The sequence below is a fragment of the Polyodon spathula genome, chromosome 5 (assembly GCF_017654505.1).
Source record: "Polyodon spathula isolate WHYD16114869_AA chromosome 5, ASM1765450v1, whole genome shotgun sequence".
Classification (NCBI taxonomy): Eukaryota; Metazoa; Chordata; class Actinopteri; order Acipenseriformes; family Polyodontidae; genus Polyodon; species Polyodon spathula.
In genome coordinates this window covers 32,131,592-32,158,614 of record NC_054538.1, presented here as the reverse complement: position 1 = coordinate 32,158,614, position 27,023 = coordinate 32,131,592, and the positions used below count along the sequence as shown (strand labels likewise).

Genomic DNA, 27,023 nt, shown 5'->3' with positions numbered 1-27,023 from the left:
ATTCTGTGGAAGCTAAAAGAAGTGTTTCTTCATAAGGACACATTTTCACAGAGCAACATCAATCCATGAAAGAAGACCAGCTTAATGAAATGACAATGCTTAAGTTTTATCAGTTTAAAACCAATAAAAACAAAACAAATAATTAAAAAGATAAAATAAAACAAACACAGCTAACATATGTTATAGAATCTATCAAATGCCCAGATTCCAATAAATTGTTATATTAACTATACTGTTCACAGATCGGTGCCAGAAACAGAAAATCCATAACATCTGCGTAAAAGTGTACTGGTAAATTTAAACCTACAATTTATTTGTACTTATCAGTAAGGGTTAAATAAATGTCAGTACCCATCAACAGTTTTCTGTTTATTAATCTTCTAATACATACTTTGTAGTACTGGGATGAGCCATTGAAATGGTTCAAGTATGATTGTTTCATGATTGCTCATTACGTGGCTCACTGTGGAGGCTCTAATGTATGTGCAATGCATGACACTATTGCTTTCATTTCCAACATTGTTCTTTTTTATGTATGCATAACATTTAGTGGTGGGTAATATCTATTGCAATAATAGTACCCGCAACTCAAGAAATTATGTTCTCATCTTGAAAGACTGTAATAAGACTTGAATCTTTGCCCTTCAGATCTATTCTTAGTAAATAATGAATTGCTAAAATATGTTTATACATTTGCACAGCGCTCCCTCGTCTGGGGTCCTAAGATTAATAAATAAATAAATAAATAAATAGATAAATAAATAGAAGCCATGTTGTTCTGTTGAGTGCAACTGCACAAGTACTTGGGGAAAGAGGGGTAATCATGTCTTCTAATAGTGCCGTGCTGAAGAGACACAAGACAATTGAAAATATGAGGTCACCGGTTGGAGGGAGCCTTGTAGGAAAGAATTTTGACAAGGAAAGGATTGTTCCAAGTTAATGGATGTGAGCGCAGAGACATCTGTTGGCAAGAACTGATACTGACTGACAATTGAAATTGTGTTTTGGATTAGGGCTACTGTTGTGATTAATGAAAGCATGTATCAATAGTTAACCAATTAACAAGATACAATATGACACATGGTTTGGCATTCAGCTTCGCTTTATCAAGTACTTGTATGTGTTCAGTAGTACACGTGTGTGTTGACATCACGCCTGCAGGAAGTGAGACAATTGGAGGGAAGAAGATGTGAATTCCACGGCACAGACTGCAGACAAAAGTTGTTTAATTTTACATGGCTTAACTGTACAGTCATTTCTGCCTGCCGAATGGCTGACAGACGCAATGAGAAACCTGCCTGGTCTAATCTTTGCTTTACATTTGTGTTGGGTTTATAGACCTACCTGCCTGACACTGACCTGCAAATCGCAATCTAATAAAAATGAAATGACCTGTAACCTCTGGTAACCTACCTGAGACTTCTTTAACAGTAGCTGAAAGATATACTGTGTCCTAACACAACAGCTCACACTAAAAGAAGAACAATGCAAGAAAATAACTTGTTTTAAAAGAACTACTACTTCTCCAATACAGGAATACAAAACCTAAAATAAATATTCCCTATGTGCATATGGTCTAGTTTTGAAGGGAGCACGTATCAATGCCCTGCAAATTATGAATTACCATTTAGTACAGAACGTGTTTTGGCAAATTAAATTAAAATCTACAATAAAATGTTATTAAAGCGCAATCTTTTAAATTATCTGTATGTTTTTTTGCATCATTGTGTTTGACTATAGTAACAATTTACTTTCAGTAAAGCCTTAATTGAACAGCAAATGGCAAAAAGTAATAATAAAAAAAATGTTAACAGAATCATGTGCATTTGCACCACTAATAAAGATGTCAGGCTACAGTAGTTAAATAATAAAGCTATCCTGTTTTAAAGAATAGGTTAAAATATATAGTAGGTTTTTTATTGCTCTAAAATACATTACGAGGTACCACTATGTAATGAAATCTCCTACATACAGAATGAATTATCACCCATTTATCCAACTTTCTACCACTGTCATAACTCCCTACACAATCCGCCTATTCACCAGCAACAGGTCTGGCTATGTCGAAGTTTTCTCCGTTTCTTCAGGAAGCCACTTTGCAATGGAATATAGCGCGCAGTTGGCAGGTATACTCGACTCCGGAGTTCCATGTTGTTGGTCGAGGCAGTTAGCGATACATATTAATAGCATTAAACTAGAGAATGGACTGCATTGCACAATCTGAAAATGCCGTAAGCGATCACCTCTGCTTGTAGCAAAGTACAATGATGCTGCATATTCTGACCTTGGTGAGTTACTGCTGCTCAAGTCGATTTTGGATTTGCACGATATCCTCTCCTGGCAGAGGCACAGACAGAGATCCCATGGTACCCTTTGTTGGAGCTGAATTTAACAGATGTGCGCATGCGTGTGTGAATGGAGCACGGGAAGCAGCTGCAGACGCAACATGGAAGAGTTTCAGACTGGAGAGGAGGTAAACAATAAGTGACACTCAGGTTTACGAAATTAAAATAAAAGTAATTAAAAAAAATCGACTCAAACAACACAATACTGCTGTTTCATTATAGACTTATGGGGTTATTTATACGGCACCGTGCGACTAAATAACTGTGCCGCTATGGTTTGTTTTAAAGTCCAGTTATTTTCAATCGTTAACAGTGTAGTGTTATTAAATCAATTTACTTTTGAAAGCAACCCTTATTTGCGTGTTTGTGAACAGCTTATGATCAGCATGTATTAGTAAAAAAAAAAAAAAAAAAAAAAATTGCTAGATTTATTGCCATTGTTTTGCAGATTAAGAGTTCAACCCCTTTTTTCTTTGTTTGAACTGCAGGTACACAATATTTTGTGTCAGGTTGATAATAAATTGGACAGTTTCATTAAAATGATTTTGTTCAGTTTATGCTAAAAAAAAATTGAAGATTTATTTTACATACGTCTTCTTTACGGCACTGGAGTTGCGAGATTCACTAGTTAAATAATTAAGGGGTATGTGTTTTATACATAACCATGTGAACTGTACGTGATTGTGCGCACACCAGGATGTATGAAAGCACTGGCTTCACAGGGTCCAACGTAAAATCATGCTAAGTGCTAAACACCTTGGAGAGCGCTCTCTCAAACTCGGTGCCGCCACAGGCAAGGGGAGTAAGACCAAGTAAGATCTTTCAGAATTATTGGTTATAATTGATCAAATTTAATTATCACATAAATTAAGTTTGTTACAGTTTATTTTGTTCGTTTATAAATTGGTCAGTTATGTTTGAATTTTTAGGAATTCTTTGATAGTCTGACGTCCTTGTAATCGAGCTAGTCAAGTAGCCGGGTGTGACAGCATGGCCACGCTGACTTGTTTCTGAATCTCAGAAGCGCTTTATAAACGGGATTAAGCAAAATGCATTTTGTGTATAATAGCCTGTGTTGTTTTTTTTTTTTTTTTTTTTTTTTCATTTTTGCTACCTTGTTAAAATTACATTAATCAAGATCAAATGTTGTCTTTGTTTCTAATAGACTACCTTTGTTGTTGACGAAGTTAGCACTATCATAAAAGAGGTAAGGATGAAACTAATTTGTTGTCCTTTAGGGGCTAAGTTGCTTACATAAAATGTTGCTGCCTCGTATAGATTTGGTGTATTCTTTATTTGAAGATCATTGTGTGTTTTGTTAAACTATGTTGAAGATAAATACTTGCCAATTTGCACGTGTTTGCAGTCAGTTGAAGGTGCTATTGGAGGACACACTTACATGCATAGTAGAGTAAACCAATGGACATCAAATGTGGTGGAGCAGTGCCTAAGTCAACTGGCAAAACTAGGCAAACCTTTTAAATATATTGGTGAGTGTTAAGAGATTAATTCATATACAGTAACTGTTATACATTGCTGTGGAATGTACAGTATGATGCTTAGGTATGACTATTTCCCCTTTCACTAACTGTCTTAGTTTGTGTAAGTAAAGGAAATGGGGTGCTCAAAAACAATGCATATTTATGCACATTATTTATTGTAATATAAAACTTTCACATACAATAGTTGTTAAAGCTGCACTGTCCTACAGTCATTTGTATTGTGTTGCACATTCTTCAGTAGTTCAGCGTTCTGTGTTATGAACATTATTTTAAAAAATCTCCATGTTTCAGCTAGAAGTACACAAGCTTCATCTGCCCTTACAACTTGCTTGTAGCTATGCCTGTAATATACTACTACTTACAGTAGCAGTGGGTTAAAAAGCGCATCTTCCAGATATTATAGCTCAGGAAGCAAAACAGAAATTTTAAAAAAAGGGGTCCACTTTGTGTCCAGTTGGTGTTTTGTTATGCTGATAATATTTTATAAAACAGTACTGATATTACATTTCTAACATGGTCCAACACAGCACCACCTTAAACTAGTAAAAACTAGTTTTAAAGCCTAATTGAGAAACTAATAGCATATATTTATTATTTGAACAGTGACTTGTGTCATCATGCAGAAGAATGGCGCAGGGCTTCAGACTGCTAGCTCCTGCTTCTGGGACAATTCCACAGATGGTATGTTGAGGGGAAGTAGACCTAGGTAAAACATGTGACTGAATATTGCAGATCTCATTATGAGTTAGTGTCCTGTGGATAGTTAACAAGAGGACTAAAATAAATATTGACACCTGGGATACTTCTTAAAAGGTTGACATTAAATGTTTCAACAGGGTTTTCATATTTTTGGATTGTCATGGGGTGGTCAAAGTGTTTGTAATACATTGTTGATACCTTTTTAACATACTTTTCTATTTTGCAGGAAGCTGCACTGTGAGATGGGAGAATAAATCTATGTACTGTATTGTCAGTGTATTTGGACTAGCTCTGTAAAATTAAAATCCTGTTAGTTTATTTTTCACACAAATACCAGTAGTTATGTTCATTTATAGTACATATTTATGTGTGCTGTGTTGAGTTGTTTGTAAGTGTTATTTGTGTATTTTAACTGACCAAAATTCAACAAAGCTCTGAAGGTGCGAAAATGGTAACATGCAGCACTTTGAAATGTTTATCACTGAAATGTTTTGTGTTTTTCTATTCTATGTTACATCATTTTAAATAAATTATTACACAACTTTTTTTTTCTTTTTTTAAATCACTGCCAACAAAAATTATTTAAGGACTTTTTATTTTATTATTATTTTACATGTCCCCTGCACTTTTTACTCTATCACTAATATATAATCCACCTATTTGACTTTCTGGAAAATGGGATGCTAAAATTATTGATAAAGTATAAAATAGTTTAAATCTACTATTGTGCCAAGTTACATCAGTTAGTTTACAATGTGTTTTGTAAAAGTGTTCAGAAACATAATGATGACATTACATTTGGAACAGCTGCAGTAGTACATTGGATTTGTTATAAAGTTTGGTCCTGTAGAGACACATTAGTTTTTCTTCACCCTTTATAGTTTTGCTGGAGTGCATATTGTACAAATTAAGTTGAATGACATTTTCATTGCTCCTTTTTGTTGAATTAATGAAATGTATTATTTTTATTTATTTTTTTAAACTGGGAAATAAAGCAGTACATTTGTGTGCAGTAGCTCACAAATCTGATTTAAATGTACCCACCATTATAATACAAAAAAATATATATACATTAAAAAGTTTAAATGAATATTTACTGAACACCGTAGTGATTTATATTATTTATCCTTTCCACAGCTTGTAAGTGAACCAACAATTCGTTTTTCCTCCCGACTAAAACAATGTCATTCATCCTGGTTATAAGTGTTAAAGATGGAATCTTCCCTTTGAGTCCCTATCTTTAGAGCAACTAGATTGGACTACCTTTTTATAGTAATATTGCTGCCTACAACATCTATAAAATTGTTTTTCTTAATGAGAGAGAGCGAGCATCTTTACAGTTTATTAATACTTCAAGTAAAAGCAAGGTTCCTTCATACTGTACACAGAGCTAACTTGCACTGTATGTACAGCTTGATATTAACTCTACATACATGTTATCTTACATCAGTTTCCTAGATAAGTTACAGATTCTTTCCAAGCCAACATACAACACAGTCATTGCCCTTCGGAACTGTACATTAGGCAATTGGCATCCACTTGACATTTCAAATAAAAACTAATCAAAAGGTACAAATCTGGTAATGATATATGGTTTCACGTTATGATTAAATGTACCATATACAAGGCACAAAGCAAAGCAAAGGCTGTAGATTATTTTGTTGTTCTTGTGCTATATATGCATGTGTGCAGCTTTAACCCTTTGCAGTCCATCATCAAAAAGACAAAGCACAGGTCTGTAGTCGTTTTTTCTCAGAAAAAAAAGCAGAGAAAACCTTTCAATGGCAGAGACGAAAAAAAAAAGCCTCTCTCATAGCCCCATCCACTACAGATAGCACAGACATAACAAAGGAGATAGCTGCTTCTGTATCCAGCGCTCAAAGAATATCACTGACATTAGCAGAGCATTTTGAGATGTTATAGTAATAAAATAATGACTTGGATCGCATTATTGAGGAGTTTGGTGATCAAATGAGTGATCAGGAGAGGATTTATCAGTATGCACGTCTATAAAGAGGTATGTGAAAAATACAGCGAAGAAGGGGTGGGGCTTAGCTGTAGATACAGTACAGAGTGTCCTTTTGCGATTCACTGCATTTTAAACCTGTTTTACTCTGAAAAAATATGTATTTTAAACAGCACGTTTGAAAATAAATTGAAAGCTCTGAATAAATGGAGTGCAAAGGGTTAATTGTGAATTTTTGTGCAGAACTGCCAGTATATGCTATCTGTTTACGCATAATTTTACATAAGCCGTTATGAAAAGGATCAATCCTTGCATGTAACAAAAAAAAAAAGAGTTTCTTCTAATTGATTACAATGATTAATAAAAACTAATACAGCAAATGTAACTAATAATAATATTGGCAGAAAATGTTGTTTCTAGACCATACCCAGCTTAAATTGACCTATTAATAATAATAATAATAATAATAATAATAATAATAATAATAATAATAATAATAATAATTTGGCACCAAAATGACAAATCAAGGCAGTTGCTATTTGGCATTTAAAATTTTGAATTGGAGGAAAGCTTTCTCTACTGCATTGCTGATTTTTAAAACTTTGAAAAAAGTGATCAATCATATTGTTAAATGTATTGACCATTCACTTAAAAGAATTTTGAAACAAATATGTTTTCCAACATATATTCAGTTTGGCCTGTCAGAGTCACCAGCTTCAGGGAGGTCTAAAGAAAGTATTTTTGAAAGTAGTTCAAAGCCTTTGGAAGATGTTTATTGGAGTACAGGCCATCCTTTGTTTTTGAAAATATCAAGGTCTCAGTCAAAATCAATGCTTTATTTAGTAGTACAAGTAGTTCAAACTAAAGCATATTACCCTGAAGAAATGAAGATTTGAGGTTTTTAGCATGTGATGTTTTTATAGCAGCATTTAATCTATTCTAGCTGGATAAATGTAAGGGTCCCAGTTAAGTTTAAGAAGATGCAGCACAGAATGTAGATGTTGGCAACACAAGAATCTTCACTTCAATTGTATAAAACACTAAAACCACCCTCCAGCAACAAAAACAACCTCAAGTTCACATATGGCAAGTTTTTATGCACTGCCTTGACAGTTCTACCTGCCCTTCCATTATGTGCGTGAAGTCCCTAGAAACTGAATGCTGCCAATGCAAAGCCCTCCTTGCCCACATGTTGGTGTTTTCTACAGCAACACCTTTTTAATAGCCTGAATCAATGGCTCAAATCCTAACAGAAAAAAAACAGCTATTCAACCTCAGCCTTACCAGCATAAGATAACTCTTTTCAAGATACCATTTTTTTTTTTAACTGTACAGTAATCTGATGTATAAGTACCATCATACAATGCAAAAAATACACATTAAGACAAAAGATAAGTCAGTAGCTTCAGCATTAAATTCGGAATGTAAAGTTGATCAATCAGCATGTACAAACTAAAAATTAATTATATTTAAAATAAAAAAAAATACAAATTGGGAAACACTTTCACTGGTTACCTTAAAACTAAATAAAAATATCTAAGGCAAATCAGAAAGCAAACATGAATATATCAAAAAGTGAAGTGCAATTTAAAGCTATAAAAAAAAATATGTAAATGTGTAAATATTTACATCAACTGTACAAGGGCAATTCTTTCATAACAACTCATTTCCTTTCCCTGTTAATTTCTAAGTAAAAATACATACATCCATCTAAGAGCAAGGATATATATGTATATCTATAGATCTATATATATATATATATTATATATATATATAATATATAATATATATCTATTACATGTATATATATATATATATATATATATATATATATATATATATATGTGTGTGTGTGTGTATACACACACACACACACACACACACACACACATATATATATATATATATATATATATATATATATATATATATATATATATATATATATATTATATAGGTTTAAAATTTTAAAAACACACTTTAAATTTAAAAAAAAAAAAACACAAGATAACTAATAAGACATCTATTTTTACACACTGATTTTAAAGTAAATCTGTAATGCTTTTTCAGTTATAGGCATTTCTATAAAATTATGATTAAAAATTATTATTTACTTCACACATATTTTTCCCTTTTATTACCTCTGGATTCTGTTGTTATGTAGTCAAAACACCACTGCTATCAAAGCTAAGGGGTTTCTTATACTGAAAAAAAAAATTGCAGTTTATTCATTTTTTTCAGGAGGATAAATCTTTTAACTACCACTCCTTGTGCCTTGGTGACTGAAGTTAATGCCTGGTAGCAAAATCAATCACCAACCTCTTAGGGTAGTAGTGTAACTATAACTCCATCTGTTCTTTCAATCATGTTAAGTAGCACTTTTTAAATAATAATACAGTCGACGCCGCTTTATCGAGACACCTCGGGAAAAGTAAAACATCCAGAATAAGCAGCTGTCCCGATTAGAACGAGAGGCATTTGAGATGACCTTAGGTCACACTTTTCTGTTTCTAAATGAAAAGAAAAAAAATTAAATCACATTATGATTAAATGTTAAAATACATCATTTCATTTATTTATTTTTTTAATCCTAAACAAAATCGGTTTCTTATTTCTACGTGAAATGAAAAATAATGGAATGACATCTTATCACAAGGCGAGGCACCTGTGATGTTGACATGCCAAATTTCTTTGCCACAGCAGCCTGAGAAACTACAGATAACTCCAGCTTCAAGAGTTCAATGTGGTTTACAAACCAGTGCTACGCAAACCAGTCTTGCTCTAAAAAGTGAAGCAGAAATCCCGATTATCAGTATCACGATTAGGCGGTGCCGACTGTACTAATAATAAAAACAACCGGTCCCACTTGCATTTAAATACAATAAAATGCCAATCCAGTAGTACATATGTAATATTTACACTTGTGGTTTTAGTTTGCTGCCAAGTTTCTCTGAACTAATGAGAACCTCAGTCGCTGTCCGTCTCATCTTCATACTTGGTACTAGCTTTTATTGCACGTCCATTTTGTAGGGGCATTTCTTCATAGTCACTCCTTAAAAAAAAAAAAAAATAATAAAAAAAAGTTACTTGAACAAAGAAAAAAAAATTTAAAACCCTGGCAAGCATCCTGCTTGAGGGAACAAATTCGCATTGTTTCCTTTGGTCTTATTCTTCCATTTTGAGCTGCAGGAACACCAACACAATTGAAGAATAGAACTTAAAATACACAGTAGATTGTCTAAACTTCCTGACTTTCGCAGCTGAAGAAATACAATGGAAAACAACAGTAATGGATTACACAGGATGTTTTATAGTGCTGGTCCTGGTTCATGGACCAGGACTTTTGGAGCACCCTGTGTGTGTACATACACACACACACACACACACACACACACACACACACACACACACACACACACACACACACACACACACACACACACACACACACACACACACACACACACACACACATATATATATATATATATATATATATATATATATATACACACATATATATATATATATATATGTGTGTGTGTGTGTGCGTATAGAGTTACACAGCTTCTATAATAATGAAACATTAATAGTTTAAAATGTGTAATTCTTAATAAGCACATTGTGAACAGTGTCTTGCTATTAAATAACTTAAGTTGTTACCAACAGATAAGTAATCAACAAATCAACAGATGCTTCTAAAATGAAACCAGAATAGTTACCCATAAATAACTTCATCGTCCGAGTCATTCAACATAGAAAAAGCTGGGTTGTCCTTCAACTGGGAATCTACAGAGAACAATGGTCAATAATAAATAACTGACAAAATGTAGTCATTGGAACATCTTTCATTTAAATTTGTCCCACACGGTTTTGCATTATATTCAAATTTAAAATACTAAATACTGTTAGGGGTTTATTCTTTGATTACACCGTGTAACAGATTTTTTTTTGGTTCCTGGGTAGTAAGTGTTATTTCCTAATTGCTTATGCCTCACAAGTATAGAAAATGGCTATTATTCCCCACAGACTTTGCTTTTGTGACCAGGACAGTGATATTTTGAAATTTACCTATTTTCCAGAACATTCCAGATAGATTCAGTGCTGAGTAAACTTGGAGTAACTTCTAGAACTTTCCAGTAATATAAATAGTAGTATAAATACAGGGGCCTTAAGCCCACCAGTTCAGTTTAGTTCCAGCTGCCTAAGTGGATACGTATCTGCATTTTTCTGAGATGGCATCAAAAGGCTGCAATGGTGGCATTCCTGATGGGTCTCTGTGATAGAGAGAGAAAGGATCGATGCTGTAAATCTCCCTCCCGATTAGAAAGGGCGCTGTGTAAGGAGGAAGGTAAGCCGTTTCCTAGAGCTGCCACCTCGGTGGTAGGTGGAAACCGGAAGGTGACCATATTAGGAGGGGCGCGTAGCTGCAAGTACTCAGGACGATTCCATTGCAGTCAGCTGCGGGGCAGCCCTCTATTAGGGAAACCATGGCAACGCGGTGACTGCGGGGAGGAGTTTGCTGGGTACAAAGGGGAGCAGCTACGTCAAAACCTCTGCTTACGCTAAGGAATGAAACTAGACGGCCGGAGCCTGTATTGATTGATTGGTTTGTTTGGGTTACGTGTGTTTTGTGTTGCAGAGGAGGAGTGAGCCGTGGACCGGCTGAGCACTGAGCACGTCCCTGCACAGCACAGCACAGCACCACATCACTCACGGCACCATGCTTCTCAGCACCAAGAGCACTGCGTGCACGGAGAACGTGGGGACGGACAAAGTCCCGTTTTTGTTTACTTTTTATTTTTATTAAGAGCTGCCGTGGACCCCCCAATACCATTGCTGGTAAAGGGGTGGATTATTTTGTGTTGGTATTACTTATTTGTTTTGTTATTATTTTCGTTATTATTAAAAGACAGACTGTTTTGGGAGAACGATTGTGTGGACCTCCTTCCTTCACTGCACGTGACCAGTCTCCAAGGCGTTTTTACCAAGTTTCCCTGCTATCTTTGCCTTTGGGACAGCAGGGACACCAAGGCGCACTACCACAGGCGGGACTGGCCACAGTGGACCGTTCTCTGTGGGGAGGAACAATGTCAAGTGGGAGCCACTGGTGGACCCCCGGAAGGTGCTGATGCTACCACTGCACATCAAATTGGGCCTTATGAAACAATTTGTCAGAGCTCTAGATAAGGAGTCGGCAGCCTTCAAGTTCCTTCAAGACTTCTTCCCTAAGCTGTCTGAGGCAAAGGTCAAAACCGGTGTCTTAGTTGGACCACAGATAAAGAAGATCCTGGAGTGCAATGAATTCCCCAAGAAGCTCACTAGTAAGGAGAAAGCGGCTTGGAACAGCTTTGTCGCAGTGGTTCGGGGCTTCCTGGGCAATCACAAGGCCGAAAACTACGTGGAGCTGGTTGAGACTCTGGTGAAAAACTACGACACAATGGGCTGTAGGATGTCTCTCAAAGTCCATATCCTTGATGCTCATCTTGATAAATTAAAAGGAGAACATGGGAGCGTACTTGGAGGAGCAAGGCGAGCGCTTCCACCAGGAAATGCTGGACTTTGAACGCCGCTTCCAAGGACAGTATAACGAGAACATGATGGGAGACTACATTTGGGGGCTGATTCATGAAAGTGATTTACAGTATAATCGTAAATCCCGAAAAACTACTCACTTCTAAATCTTTTGTATTACTTTAGTATAAATACATGTTAATTTGGATTCATATGTTGTTTTTTTCTGACTTTATGTGAATGAAAAGACCGTTTTCTCATTGGAAATAGGTACATTTCAAAATATCACTGGTCCTGGTCACAAAAGCAAAGTTTTTGGAAATAATAGCCATTTTCTATACTTTTGAGGCATAAGCAATTAGGAAATAACACTTACTACCCAGGAACAAAAATTGTGTTACATAGTGTTACTAACGACCCACTTGTTACTACATTTCTGATAGCCAAGTCGCCATAAGTGAAACGTTTCCCTTGTGGCTCAACTATTTTTTACCAAGTTCGCCACTGTGGCGAAGGCTTTGAAGAATGTACTTGTGTAAGACTGCCACCACGATTACTTTCAAAAGTGTGCTGGTAGATGAATCAATGCAGACTGTTCAGTTTGATTTCATTTCACAAAATGAAACCCTTTTAGCTTGTTCACGTAAAAAACATGCCACAAACATTGTGTTCGGCGGAAGGACAGAGTTTTCTAATTAGAAACAGTCAGCAAACTGCGCTGCTTGTAAAAATAAAAAAAATAAAAAAAATAAATTTTAAAAAATGTAGTGACAAATTATCAGAATCATGTGAATCATGTTTCGGAAGATGTAATCCAAGGAATACCAACCATGTACACACAACTAAAATATGACCGTGGTAGTCACAGGGAAGTGAAGCAGTCATGGTTTCAAATATACCCTCTGGTCCCGAAAGAACATTTTCAGACGGCAAGCGAGAAACACTTGGCTTCAAAAGATGACAGCTCAGTTTTTTCAGGTTTTTTTTTTTTCGTTGTTTGTTTTTCAGTGTGTGTGAGGTATATTAGGTGGTAGGCTGGATGTTAAATTCCTCCCTGCAAAAACACGTGGGAATGTGGCTGGAGCCAAATATTGCATAAATTAATTAGGCTCCAGCCAAAGGTGTATAAAAAGGGTGATCACGGGTGTTAGTTTAGAATTCGTGGTGAGATTTAATGTTGGTGATAGCTGGTGAAGGTGTATTTTGTGATGTGTAAATATATAACTAATTATCATAGTAGTGTAGGGGAGATTATATAGCCAAGTGTGAAAGCAGCGGCTCGCTCTACAACCGCAGTGGTTAAAAATATATACATTATTTTTTGTTAAACTGTTTGCTTTGGCCATTGTGCCTGTTTGCGCTTTGTTTATTATTTTATAATTAAAGTCCACAAGAGTGCATTACCCCTTGCAACTTCTGTCTCTGGGTCTCCTTCCTGCCAGTACAAGCCTTGGCGGTGACGCTACCCTACCACAACAACCGATGGCTAATTCTTACAGTGTTTAACAGAGACATGTAACTTACCATATAGAGCATTTTTTGAAGGAGAGTACACAAAGGCTAAAGTGTAGAGGTAAAAGTTCAATAAACCATAGAAGGATAAAAATTCAGCTGGTGCGTACCGAGTCAAGGAATATCCGAAACAGGAGTATTAATGCATTCTCATAAGAGCCATACTACTTATAGTCAAAACATCAGTATGCTATCCAAAATGCGAATTAAAAGACATTTTAATAGCTATTCAGGAAATACATTATATATATAATAAAACTGAAATAAACAGTTATGATTAGCCATAACTAAAACAGCAGCTCAGAGGAGTCCCACAAACAGGAAAGAGCCCTTAAAAGAGCCAGCAGCTTGAAATGCCAGTTTTACCATTTTTGCTTTTACTTTCCCTTACCTCTTCATGATATTTGCAATTGTCGTGAGTAGTTATGAGTACAGCTGCTCAGAGAGTTTTATAGATTTTTTTTCATATGAGCTGATAAAGTGCTTTGAACTCTTTTGAAAAGCTCAGAAACTTACTGGAGGAAGAACAACTCATTTCACTTCCCATTCTGGTAGTGGATTTCAATTATACCTGTAGCGTCCATTGACCCGTCAATGACAAAAATCCAAAACAATCAGATTTTGATCGAACACGGACTGGATGATAAATTACACTGTGTGTACTACGTGTTATGATAATTAAACTGATGCATCCAAGTATTACTCATATAAATCTGCAGACACCTCATATGAAAAACTAATTTTTCTGTGAGGGTTTAAACTAGAGGACACTACTGGTAGCCATAACTGGAAGGAGCAAGAAATGATAAAAATAGAAGTTACGGCAACTTCTAAAGTCGTGGGGCTTTTCAAAACAGATCAAAGCACTGCCCCAGTTTGTACTTGCATGTCCATTTCGTAGGGACATTTCTTCTTAGTTCGTCAATTAAGTCACTCAAGTTCAGATTCAGAACTACAATTGCAAATATCAGAAAAAAGGTAAGGAAAAGGTGAAAAAAAGTTATCATTTGAAGCGACTTGCTCTTTAATATTCAAAACACAACCACAAAAATGACAGAATTTAAAACAGCAGGTATTTCTGATTATCTTGAAAGGATATAGTTTTGATAGTTGGTTGACAGCTCAGCTACAAAGTTGTCTTGCAAAACTTTTGATCCAAACCTCAGGTACAGTATCGCGATGCTGGAAAAATAAGACATTAAAAACTGATTGTATTTTAATGTATTACATCATTATAGACTCATCAACTATTATTAGACTGCAGAACAAGAGGCTAGATTTAGGGCACATTTAGTATTACAAATGTAGTTTTGTACAGGCCCACCCTAAATGATAGTAAGTTTAAGTAAAACTTAAAAGAGACTACAGTGAAGCATTTCAGCTAGTACCTAAGTGGAATGAATGTGATCAAACAAATGCTGAAAAGTGCACGGATACAGACATGCTATGGGCAGCTTGCTTTGTAGAACCATCAGAATCCCACAATTGGGAGCAGATTCAGAAGCTTGCAAAAATACCCACTGCTTGCATTATGGTAGCATCAAAAGTGCATTGTAATCAAGTGATGTGTAGAAAAATGAAAGGTGATAGTAACAGTGCAATACAGAAAACACATCCAGTTATCCTTTTGAAAGGGATATGCACTGCGTAAAACAAAATCATTTATTTGCGAGTGTGAATGTGTGGCACTCTTACCTGATAGCCAACACGACAAACGTCAATGCAGTCAAAAACTTCAATCTAAGATCTGGAAGGAGCAAATACAAAAAAACCAAACAATAAAAACCAAAACAACACCATTAGAAGTACAAAATCATGTTGCTTTTAAATGATACAGTCAATTAAAAAAAAAAGAAATCAAAAAGAACCTACCGATATATATCGTATTTTTCAACTCTGAGCAGGCTCGTACAATCAAGAAGATCAGATATAAAATATACAAGGAGACCACAATCAGAAAGAAAACCTTCATTCCCTTCAAAAAAAAAAAAAAAAAAGGAATGTAAACTTGTTGAACACAACTACACCTGTAGCTCAATTAAAAGCAACTTTATGAAAATGTTTTGATAAGATTTTTTGTTTTTTAATCCACACCCATAATGGTTCACAGAAAAAAAAAAAAAAAAAAAAAAAACTTTTCATTACTTAATGAAAGAATACAAATTTCAGCTAATATAATAAGTGACTACTGCTTTACGATTCGTTTAAAATACGTTGTCACTGCTTACCTGGAAATTGCCAGTGTCTACTTTGAATTGGTAGGTTGGGTCATGCAGCTCATTCATTCTATAATAATAAAAAAAAGGAGACAAGGGAGAAAAAGAAACAATCTGACATTTAATAAAATATGCCCTCCAACCTTTATCTTTGTTTATTTTTGTTTATTTAAATTTTAGTGTATGCATATAAGAAAAATATACTAGTATAAAACATTCCAAATTCTAAATTAAAGAGTATTAGAAATTATTTGAACGTTGAAGGTGAAAAATTTGATTTGATAAAAGAAAAAGCTTTTTTAGGTACTATATTACTTACGTTTGCCATATCCCTAGTGTTACAGCAGATAACCAAAGAAGGCCAACAATAAAAAGCTTGGGCATATAGAATGTTAAACACTTCCGTTCTCCCTAAAAAGAAACAAAAGTTGAAAAACAAGATGTTTTTATCAAAATAAAGTTTCTTCAGCCCTCAATTGGCAACTATACTTTTACTTCATTATTCACTGTCTTAAGGGGGCTCTAGGGTTGACACCTGAGGGTTAACAGACTTCAGCTGAATCAGATCTTCTGCTTTATTATCATAGAGACAAAGATGTAAAAATGTCTCCGTTACCTGAACCCGAATTCCATGATAGACACAGAGCCAGAATAGCAACAGTGCACACAGGAATACAGCCTGGAAAAGATCATCCAGCATCCCTGGAAACCAGCTGTTCATTAGGAATGAGAGGGGAAAGAATGGATCTAAAACAAGGCAAAAACACAAAAGGTTTAGAAATTGTGCAGCATAGTTACAGTTGTGTCAGAGAAAAAGGGGAAGGCATCTCTGATGGAACAGTTTGTAAACATGAAGTAAAATGGACATTTGAAAAAAATCTGGATTAATATTTAGCGATTAAAAGAACATAGCAGCGAGACGGGATTTGTCTGAAAATCATAGAAAACAGTACCAACTGTAAATACAGTAACTGCAAGAGTGTGTGGTCTGTGTCACTGATAAGGCCTAAGCCCAAAACGTTACAATAGTGTGGCAAAAATGTTACTGGACAACACAGGTTGACTTAATTGAGAAACATCTGAGAATAAAGCTGGTGTACCAAATACTTCTGTGGCATACTTTGGATGGAATCTATCTTAAGTTACAGGTCAAAGTGAAGAATACCCATTTCAACATTTTGCCCAGTTTCCATAACAATGACAGCATAAATCTGGCATTTCAAAAGAAAAGCACACATTCAACACTCAAAGCCTGAAATAAGGAGGATGCTGCCTAACCATTATAAAGCAGCAGCAGTGGTAACAGGATAGACATCCATTTCTGTTCGATTCCCCAGTCTCTCATGGAGAACTTCCGGAGGGAGTGCGCAAACAAGCACTGAAAGAAAGACATTACAGGGATGCTCTTAACTCTGTACGACCTTTACAAGGTTGCCAAAAACTACTGTTTCAAAGAATGTGTGCAAGGCACAAAGAAAAAACTATTATAAAAATGTAGGTTATTGGACTTCTTGATGTACAAAATATTATTATTATTATTATTATTATTATTACTACTACTATTATTAAATAGATTTCTTAAAACATCACTTTGGATTTTTACATTTTTTTTATTTTAATATTCTAAAAGCACTATTTTGTTTTGTCTTTGCCTCTGAGGATACTAGGGAGTTAAATCTGGTTGGCAGGATCACTGTGAGGTGCACTAGACAGAAATCACCCAATGCTGTGTTTCTATTGGACAATCAGCATGGGATGGCAGTCAGCGGGGCGGGGTACTAATACAGGGGATCTTTCCTTAAATATGGCGTCATAAACCACACAACCTAGAAAAGCCAATAATCTTACCTTTAAAAGAGTAAGTAGCAGGGTTAGCAGACCAATAATGCTAGCACTAGACTTGAATGTATTGTCCAATAACTACATGTTTGTTTGAATGCATTACATTTCTGGACCAATATGGCTACTGTATTTTAAATCAAGGAATCCAAAAATAAAATGCTCCACTGTTTTCTCTCTTTTTTAATAAACTGTACATTTGTCATTTTTTATACTTACTGTAACCATGAATGTGAAGACCACGAAAACAAATCGAAACCAGATTTCAACTTGAGAAAATGAGGGATTGTAGACCTTCCACTGCAGGGACAAAAAACAATGAATTCAAATGGGTAACGTGAATAAAAGTCCCCAATTTTTTGAGACTTTAATTTTAGGAAAACACCTTTTTTGTGTATAAAATACTTTTCTTTACAATTTATTTTTTCTACATGCTCAACATCGACAAATATAAAAGGATACACAGGTTTAGTTTCGCTTAATAACCCTTGTTTGCAACATTTTATTCCATTAATAATTTTACAATGCTGTTTTTCATTTTAAACTGATAGAAACTATTTGTGTTTCAAAAAGTTTAAAAAGTAATAATTAACAGAGCGTAAAATCAAGTTATACATCGCACATCACATCTGTATTAACCTACCAGTATTTTAGCTTATCAAGTACCCAAACAAGTTCAACAACAGATCTTCTTTGCTTTACTGAACATTTCTTTCCAAAACCATACTTACACACTAGTTCACGTTGCACTGGCTTTTACAAATTTGTTGTATTAATTAAAATTTAAAGGAAAAGTATTAAAACAGGCTGCTTGTATCAATTAAAAAGCAAAAAAATAAATTAAAACAGTGCATCATCTAATAACCAGTGAACAAAACATTTTACTGTTGCATACGGTGCAGTACAATTGCATTCAATTTCCAGCTGTAGAAATATTCATTTTGTTAATCAGAATCGTAACCACACACATACTTGACAAGCGTACCACTGCGTTGCACTGACATGTAGAACAAGTTACAGTATGTATTAAGTCATTCAAAGTTTCAAAGTACTACATTCAAACAAAATGTTCCTACAAAAATCAGGCCATAAACCTATTTCAGCTCGTTTTTCTTTGGTCACACATTTTAAGTTTCGTCTCGAGTCACGTGCTGTTTTTTCAGCATTGCGGTTAATGTGTATTTTGGCAAAACGAGCAATTTTAAACCTGTTGAGTAGCATTTTTTTTTTCTTATTGTCCTACTTTATCCAGTCTCAGAGTCACCTGCATTATTATAGCATTGCAGTTACAACGAACGGAAGACTTGAAAAAAGTTTAAATACTCTGCTTTCTAACCAATAGCTGTTTGGTACGGATCCCAGGGGCGGGTTCAGTTTTGATGTTGACAAATCAATGGCTTGGGAGGGTGGAAATTAAGGAAATTCATAGAGACTGACAGCCGTTGTGTTAAAAGTGAAGAAGTATAGCTGTGATGTTTGAGAGGTCAGTCAACAGTCTGAAAGCTTGAGTTTAACATTCAAAACGACTAAGGATATTGAGTGTAACAAATTAACTTTTAATTTGAACAGTGGTTTTGTGTTTCCACCCAGCAGCATGACCTGAATGCCACAGAGCCTGAAAAAATTCAATCAGGCTGTTGACAGTTAAGTTTGTGTGAGCCATAACCGTCGCTGTAGTAATCCCATTGTGGCACTGGTGCAGTAGTTTAATATTAGACACACTGGCTCATACCTCACACCTGTGTATTAGTCACTCCCCCCTTTGAAGGCCCCTGTAAAATGCCTAGAAAATCGACTTATACAGTAGTTTTTATGGTAGGTTAAAGTATTTTGTAGTATATTTTATTTTCTTAACTTTAAGCTTCATGTTAAAAATAATTATTTTAATTGAATGAACAGTAATCCCCCACTAAGCCATTAATTATTTGCTACCAAGCAGGTTCATACAATTTAATCAACCAAAAAAAAAAAGAACTTTATCTTAGAGGATACATCAGTCAGACTGTCCTGCCTAACGGAAATCTTCATCTCTGACTTGCATTTAAACAAAGACAGGAGGTGGTCCAACGAGTGCATCCTCCTGAAAAAGGGGTTTTATCTGTAGTGAAAACATTTCTGTGATGTCACCCTTTGATATTAATTGATTAATTTTATGAATAGTCAATTAAAAGTGGCTGTGTGGCTTTGAAGACGAGGAGAGTGCGGGCAGATATGAGGAACAAATCCAGTTTGTGCTACAATTCTACAGAAAACTGCTGATTCATGAATGAAACCAGTCTCAGAACAAATTCAACAGAAAAGCAAGTACTATTTTTACATCTAAAACATAGTCCTCGCTACTTTTGTCTGTGTAAGTGGGACTCATGACAACATTCGCAGAATATGAGACACAAACATTTTAACTGTTTGAAACAAAAAAGCAAAAACCAAATCCAATGACCAAATTAATAGCAATTGAATCTCATTATCAAACAAGTATCAACACTGTTTTAAGTGGCATAAACAACAAGTGTTGAATTGGTATAATTCAACACTCATCGTTGTTTATCCCTTACTTAATTCCCTTTATTGACCCTCTTATTAACATCACTAAATACAATTAAAACCAGGTGTAAGGAGGAACACGATACAACATGATTTTATGATGGTGGCATCAGGATCCACCACTGTTTACTCATTTTAGAAGAATTTCATTTGAATTATTATTATTATATTTTATTTTAAAATTCGGTACTTACCGTGAAGATTACCTCATTAATTGTGTATTTAATTGTCTGGAGGTTCGTGAAGTCAACGTTTATCTGATACTGTGTATAATTTAGATACCCAATGTGTATCACAATGATTTCCTCACACGTCTGAAAATGTACAAAAGAAAGATGAACGTTAATTTCTGGAATTATTTAAATGAATACAGATTTTTTTTCAGACCCAAAAGTAAACTGATAAACAAGATTTGCGGCATTAAGTTGGGAGCCAAAAAAACACAACCAAAAAAATTAGGAATGAAGACACTGAGATTTTATAAGCTTGTGTAATACTCACAGCACCACAGTGAAGCAATCTGCTACGATTATGAACACTGTCACGGATGTTCATCACACTAGCATCGTGCATTACGCCTTTTATTTCAACTTTCATATCAACCTCTTTATAAAAATCCATACCTAGAATGCAAAAGAGACATACAGTGAAACATATAACACCTGTACATATTCAGTTTACTACTACTAAGCATTTGAACTAAACTCATATCAGACACTAAATTAAATTACTTGCTTTGATATAAATTATCCCACGTTACATTAGTACTGTAAAAGCCACATGGCTTACTAAATGGAGAGAACGGTTTCAGCAATGTCTGAATGTTAGTTTTGCAGGTTGTGCTTCTTGGAGAATTTGGCACAACAGAGAAGTGGCCAAGTGTAAACAGTACTGTTGAGTTTACTGAAGTCAGAGAACACGTATACCTTTTGTGCAACTATTTAGTAACCCACTGTTGTCCCACTATGTAGCTATAGCTGTTCACAGGACACACTATCAGATATTCCAGCTCTGGTTTATAATCTGGCCTCTCCAAAAGCATTGTGAACTTCTGAATTCTACCCTGGCAGCGAGACAACAGGACACTGTGACAGGGTAGCACCAGGGCCCAGATGTTATTGGCAGGGAGAGAGACACAGAAAGCTGTTTTAGGCAAATACACACTTTTATTTACAAACAAGACAGAACAAACGCTAAACAAAAAACATTAACAGAAACAAACGGCACAAGGACCAAAACAAAAGGTTATACAAAAACTCACAGACGTAAATACACGACAGCAACAAACCATGAGCCTAATTAATTATTAATTAAATTTACAGCTCCAGCCCCATTCCCACATGTTTTGACAGGGAGGAATTAACCCCTTCCCGGCCAACCCAATATTCCACACACACACACACTTGAACCAGGCAGGGTTTTTGCCCTGCCACATTCCTCACCCCCTTGTGGGGGTGGTGCAGGGTCGGTGGTCGGGGCTGTGATGGCGATGGTCTCTTCACCTCTTCCCCCTTTCTATAGCCGACAGGTCGTTTTTTCCGTATTCTGGCTGCAGCAACCCTTCCTCCAGCTGTGGCGATGCTGGGCACTCCAGTAGTGACAACACTGGTAGCGGCAGAGCTGGCAGCAGCATGGGGCACTCCAGCAGTGGTTGCTCCTCCTCATCTTGGAGGGGGCAGTTGACCAGGCAGATCACCAACTCGAGTCTTCGACAGCACGGAGGTAGGTATCTCAGCTGCCCTTCTGCTGTGTAGCTGGCAGTGGTGCGGGGTATTCTAGCAGAGGCAGCACTAGCAGAAACGCTGGCCCCTCCGGAAGTGCAGCCAGAGATGACTCCCCCTTCTTGTGCCCGCGGGACAACAGCACCTCCCTCACTTGCATCCTGGACCCTCCACGCCTCCCCTTCTTCCTCTTTTCGGAAACTGGCACCTCTTTTTCACCCAGAAAAGGGGCAGCACGCTGTACAGTGCACAGGTGAGGCACCATGGAAGTGCTGCCTCCTTCAGGCTCTTTTGGAGCTGGGGTTGGATAGTACCCCGATAGTAGGCCTCCATCCAGAAGGGGTCTTCCCAGGGGCACACATCCAGGAGATGCCCATACTCCAGACAGGCGAGGCACCACAAGACCTTCCTTTCACTAGCCAGCACTGCTGCTCTTCCAGGCTTTCATTCCGGTCTGAGTCTCTACGGGCACTATGTCAAAGGGTAGCGTCACATCCTGGATGTTATTGGCAGGGAGACAGACTCAAGACACAGAAAGCCGCACTTTTACTTAAAAAAGAAGACGGAACAAAATCTAAACAAAACATATTAACAAAAACAAAAACGGCAAAAGGGTCAAAACAAAATGTTATACAAAAACGGATGTACACACACAACAGCAACACAGCACAAACCTCCACCTCTATCACCAACATTCATTCTAAAATGTGATCACCTTCTTTATACACCTGTAGCTCAGCTACATTAACACGTATTTTGACAAGGAAGCATTTAGTCCTTCCCTGCCAACCCCAATATTCCCCACACACACACATATTTCAACCTCCAACAAATACTTACCATCGGTCTGACTCAGCTGTATCTGACAAGTGAGCCACAGCTGCTGGTTATATGTTGACAGTGGTGGTGACTTCAGCTGGAATGGCCCCACCTAAAAGAATATATATGTAAAAAATATATATTTTAGCTATTATTTTTTTATACCAGTTCAGTCAGTGAGTCTTAAGACTAGAATGAATTTAGCTGCTGGATCCTAAGTAGGGAGTTTGATAAGAACCAGGATCCAGTGTTGCCAGACAGGGGCTTAAGGACCCCTATGGACAGTAAAAGGGAAGAAAACTGAATAAAAACTGGGATTCCTAATGTCTGATGTTTCTGCATGAAAGCTTCTTGACAACTTTTGTATTGTGTGAATAACATCTAGCAGGAATAATTATGCAATTTCTCCACTAATGTTTGTTCATAACATTTATGGTTATAGGTTATAGTAAAACCAATAAAGTGTTTTTAATGATCATTGTCATGCTCCTTATTTGATGGGATTCAATAGTATATTAAATTTTTTTGGCATAGTTCTATACACATTGACAATCAGTCCGCACATCCGATATAACAACAGAATCACTCTTAAGCACATTATTAAATAGCTACAAAGTGTAGTCTTCCCTTTGAAGTGTTGTTTGACATCAGGTTGGACACACTAACTGTTGACTCGTCAATGATTTTAGGACCTGTGGGGAAAAACAAAAAAAAAAAAAATATAATAATTATATATATATTATTCGACTCCTCATAGACTCGGGATCGGTGTGATGCTATGCACATAACCTCCACTGATTAAGTTGACAGAAAGTGATTGCAAACTAGACTAGGCTAGCCTACAAATACACTGGGGAAAAAAACTGAAAACCATTTGCCAGGCTTGTACACAGTATAGTATTTTTATTTAAAGTAACTTAAAGTAGCCTACTGTGTACACCTTCAGAAGCAAAAAAACACACCAATGAAATACGGGTACGTTACAGTGCTACTGTAAGCTCAGTGTACATACGCAAGAAATGAAAACAAAGATGTGTACAGTACCTTACTGTAGATATTATGACTACAACATAGGAAAAAAGTCTTTGATAGAAGTCTGCACAGTACCTGGCCTGAGTGTTACATTTTCTTATTTGTTCCCCGCTGCCAAACCGCTGATAATACGTACGTGCATAGCAACAGCACGTTGACAGAAGACAGAGACTGCATTATGCAATTAGCTGAAACAAAATTACTTTGGGACCACACAGCTTCACGCAATTAAGCGAATTATGCATTTAGACGATATGCATTTAATAGAATCATATAATCACAGAAAAAAATGCACTAAAAAACAGGACCAGTTGCATGCTATGCAATTAAACAATGTATACAATTATCCAGGTTGCAAATAAAAGCCAGCTATGTATCTATAGTGCTCCCTTGCTATAAGGCTCTCGGTTATAAAGTGCCTCAGATATAACGCTTCTCCCCCAATTCCCTATAGCAGTGATTCATCCAACATTTCTACAGTAAATACAGTACTGGTGTTGTGCAAACTGTAAACAACTTCTCAGTATAACTTCTGTTTGTGTCCCCCTTTTGCTACAGTATCTGAACTGAAGAAAAGCTGTGCTGGCACTTTAACACACAGACCCATCTTATGCAGCATTCATTTTATAATTAAATATTAGGCCTATTTCGCTTCAGCCCTGCTCCGGCAGCTGAACCTGGGGCGAGCCCATTCCCTCTTCCTCTCACTGGACCCGCTCTCCTCCTCGCACTTGGTTTGCTTGTCTGTTGCTTCAAACTGAACTCCTGACCGTTTAGCCAGGCAATTTTATAGTTTAAAAACTGCTAATTAAAATGATCCACGAGTGGGAATGTTACAAAAAATACAGCATTGATTACATGGTGCTTTATGCAGGGTTAACTCACGGAAAGTTACGCTTTTGCTTCACTACATGTGCATTAGAGGGAGTTATTTTATTTTGTATTTTAGTCAGATGTGTGCTATGTGTCTCACTGCATCCCCCACTCCCTCCCCCATTTATAATGCTCTTCGGTTAAAACGCTAATATTGTGTGTGTCCCCAAGACCCGCGTTATAGCGAGGGAGCACTGTGTGTGTGTGTGTGTGTGTGTGTGTGTGTGTGTGTGAGATAGATAGATAGATAGATAGATAGATAGATAGATAGATAGATAGATAGATGGATAGATAGATATTAGGGCTGAACTGATTAATAAACTAAAGAATTGATCGCAGATTATTTTTTAATATAAAATTTTGTATATAAAATAAAATCAACCAACAGAAGACCCGCATTTTCTCCATGGCAGTACAATCATAAGTGAGTGGAGGCGGGACAAACAGCTGAAGGTCTTTAGTAGGTTTAACCAATGGGAGAGTCAAAGATCTGCCCTGGTTTTACAGCTGTCCAATCATGAGTGACCAGAGGCGGGACATAATTATGTTAGGATAGGGTGTAAGCATAGCTAAATTTTGCACCCTATTGCTTATTATAGAGACAGTTACGGAGAATGACAACTGAAGTAATACTTCGAATAGCTTTTTACAAAAAAAAAGGTCACAAGTCAACAGAGGTATTGTAGTCGATTTGGCTACAAACTTTCTCAGAAAAAATGGGAGATGTACACCAGAAATACCTGAAGGCACCAATTCTTCAAATAGAGGTAATTATGTAGATTTACTTTCTCTGATTTATGACCCTAACAGCATGTTAAGCAATCTCGTCAACAGCCACAGTATCCTCGGTTACCTGTAACTAGATTCCAAACAGATTAATCTCTTCTGTGCTTCAGAAGTATAAGAAGGAAGCCAAGTACATAGCTATGTAAACAACTGATGTTCTGTGAAAATGTGTTGCATTTACTAAAATAAAAATAATAAAATGCTTTTTAAAATACCAAATTCCCATTGGCTTATTTTTTTTAAAATTTAGATTCTATTGATTTTTTAGTATTACTATGCAGGACAGCTACTGTAATTCGTTACCTTTATTAAAAATGTTCACGGATTAATCAACTAACGCCCATAAATTAACCAATCAAATTTTAATCGACTGACAGCTCTAACACACATGCATATATTAGATAGATAGAGAGAAAGATAGATAGATAGGAGATATATAGATAGAAAGAGAGATAGAGAAAGAGAGATTGATTTTTTTTTGTTCTTTTTTTTCTCTTCGGCTATCAAAGAGGCATTGAATGCAACAACGGTGTTGTTTCTGCTTGAGATTATAGATAGAGATAGTTAGATAGATAGATACACACACACACAGGCTAACTTCACTATAACGAATGCCCATGGGATCTGGAGAAATGTTCGGTATATCAGGGTGTTCACTTTAATAGAATTTGCCATTTTTCTGTATCAGAATGATGACATAACGGCAAATTTGAATTGAACATCAATATGTAGTACTTTTATGAAGATTCATTCACATTGATCAACATTTAAACAGTATTGTGAGAAGGTACTCGTGTCGCACGTGTGGGTAACCGCATTGCAAGACAGAGAGACGTGGGAGTTGGAGTTGAAACGCAGGCACAGGCACGCAGGATTTATTAAACACAAAACAGACAGTAAACAAAACTGGTCACTTGACGCTACCAACGATGGTAAAGCACAGAGGACACACACAGAAGACAGGCAGGCAGAGAGTCTCAGTTGAGCGCCAGTCTGTAAACAATCATTTGATCAAACATAACAACTCCAAAAAGCACATAAAACTAACCTGTTCCTGCATATAAATTACACCAACACTAATTTCCTCCTGTGCACGGCAACCATGACAGCTGCTTATTGCTAAATTCATTCCTTTTGCCTGGAGGTTTTACCACTGTAACCCAGGCCGTCTTTGCTGACACCCCTGTGCACATCTTGCATAGTATATGCCTCCTGTTCCACAGTACAACACAACTCTTAGAACCCCATTACCAACACAAAGTAAACACATTGTAGTATCCATTTTATTTTCTCAAATAAACACCTTAAATAAACTGCACTATTGTTTCAGAAATTATTATTTTTAAACCAATCAAGATCTTACAACAAAAGTTTGTAAGAATTAGGATGCTCATGTCAATTTCACTCTGACCTCAAATCTCAATTAATTAATTTTTGGGTGAATGTCTCTCTAAAACGTTGCACTGTAACCTAGCATAAACACACATTGTTTACATCATTAAAGGGTGTAGAAAGGTTTTTCGTTACTTATTTTCACTTAAAGTGCAGCTGTTTGCACTTTGTAAACCAAGAATTAATGAATGTTTTGCTTATCTACAAAATTCGACAGCAGCATTTCCTATAGGGTGAAAAAAGTCGACAGCGTCACAGTGCTA

At 36.3% G+C, this 27,023-nt stretch overlaps 2 protein-coding genes across 3 annotated transcripts in view; one reads left to right on the top strand and one right to left on the bottom strand.

Annotated features, from left to right (window-relative positions):
* Positions 1-2,419: 2,419 nt before the first annotated feature.
* LOC121315850 (dynein light chain Tctex-type 1-like) lies at positions 2,420-5,087 on the top strand. Its single transcript, XM_041250347.1, has 5 exons — positions 2,420-2,473; positions 3,511-3,552; positions 3,712-3,835; positions 4,451-4,528; positions 4,773-5,087. The coding sequence occupies exons 1-5, from the start codon at positions 2,447-2,449 to the stop codon at positions 4,841-4,843; spliced, it is 342 nt and encodes a 113-aa protein (XP_041106281.1). The 5' UTR covers positions 2,420-2,446; the 3' UTR covers positions 4,844-5,087.
* A 3,432-nt stretch (positions 5,088-8,519) lies between these two features.
* The window catches only part of LOC121315849 (transmembrane protein 181-like), a 30,667-nt gene continuing 12,163 nt past the window's right edge, over positions 8,520-27,023 (bottom strand). The window contains exons 3-17 of one of the 2 annotated variants that reach the window (XM_041250345.1): positions 23,305-23,369; positions 22,699-22,789; positions 20,639-20,760; positions 20,332-20,451; positions 17,813-17,893; positions 17,033-17,132; positions 16,371-16,501; positions 16,074-16,165; positions 15,767-15,824; positions 15,411-15,513; positions 15,234-15,285; positions 14,638-14,720; positions 13,551-13,640; positions 10,235-10,301; positions 8,520-9,564 (exon numbers count right to left, since the gene is read on the bottom strand). In XM_041250345.1, the coding sequence (XP_041106279.1) occupies positions 9,480-9,564; positions 10,235-10,301; positions 13,551-13,640; positions 14,638-14,720; positions 15,234-15,285; positions 15,411-15,513; positions 15,767-15,824; positions 16,074-16,165; positions 16,371-16,501; positions 17,033-17,132; positions 17,813-17,893; positions 20,332-20,451; positions 20,639-20,760; positions 22,699-22,789; positions 23,305-23,369 (1,340 nt within the window). In that variant the 3' untranslated portion in view covers positions 8,520-9,479. The remainder of the gene's footprint in view (positions 9,565-10,234; positions 10,302-13,550; positions 13,641-14,637; positions 14,721-15,233; positions 15,286-15,410; positions 15,514-15,766; positions 15,825-16,073; positions 16,166-16,370; positions 16,502-17,032; positions 17,133-17,812; positions 17,894-20,331; positions 20,452-20,638; positions 20,761-22,698; positions 22,790-23,304; positions 23,370-27,023) is intronic. The other variant, XM_041250346.1, reaches the window with a different exon arrangement.

Excerpts from the sequence above, each read along its gene's own strand:
- LOC121315850 (XM_041250347.1), top strand. The coding sequence starts at position 2,447 with ATGGAAGAGTTTCAGACTGGAGAGGAG. Across the intron at positions 3,836-4,450 it reads CAAACCTTTTAAATATATTG|TGACTTGTGTCATCATGCAG; the intron begins GTGAGTGTTAAG and ends TTATTTGAACAG. Across the intron at positions 4,529-4,772 it reads CTGGGACAATTCCACAGATG|GAAGCTGCACTGTGAGATGG; the intron begins GTATGTTGAGGG and ends TCTATTTTGCAG.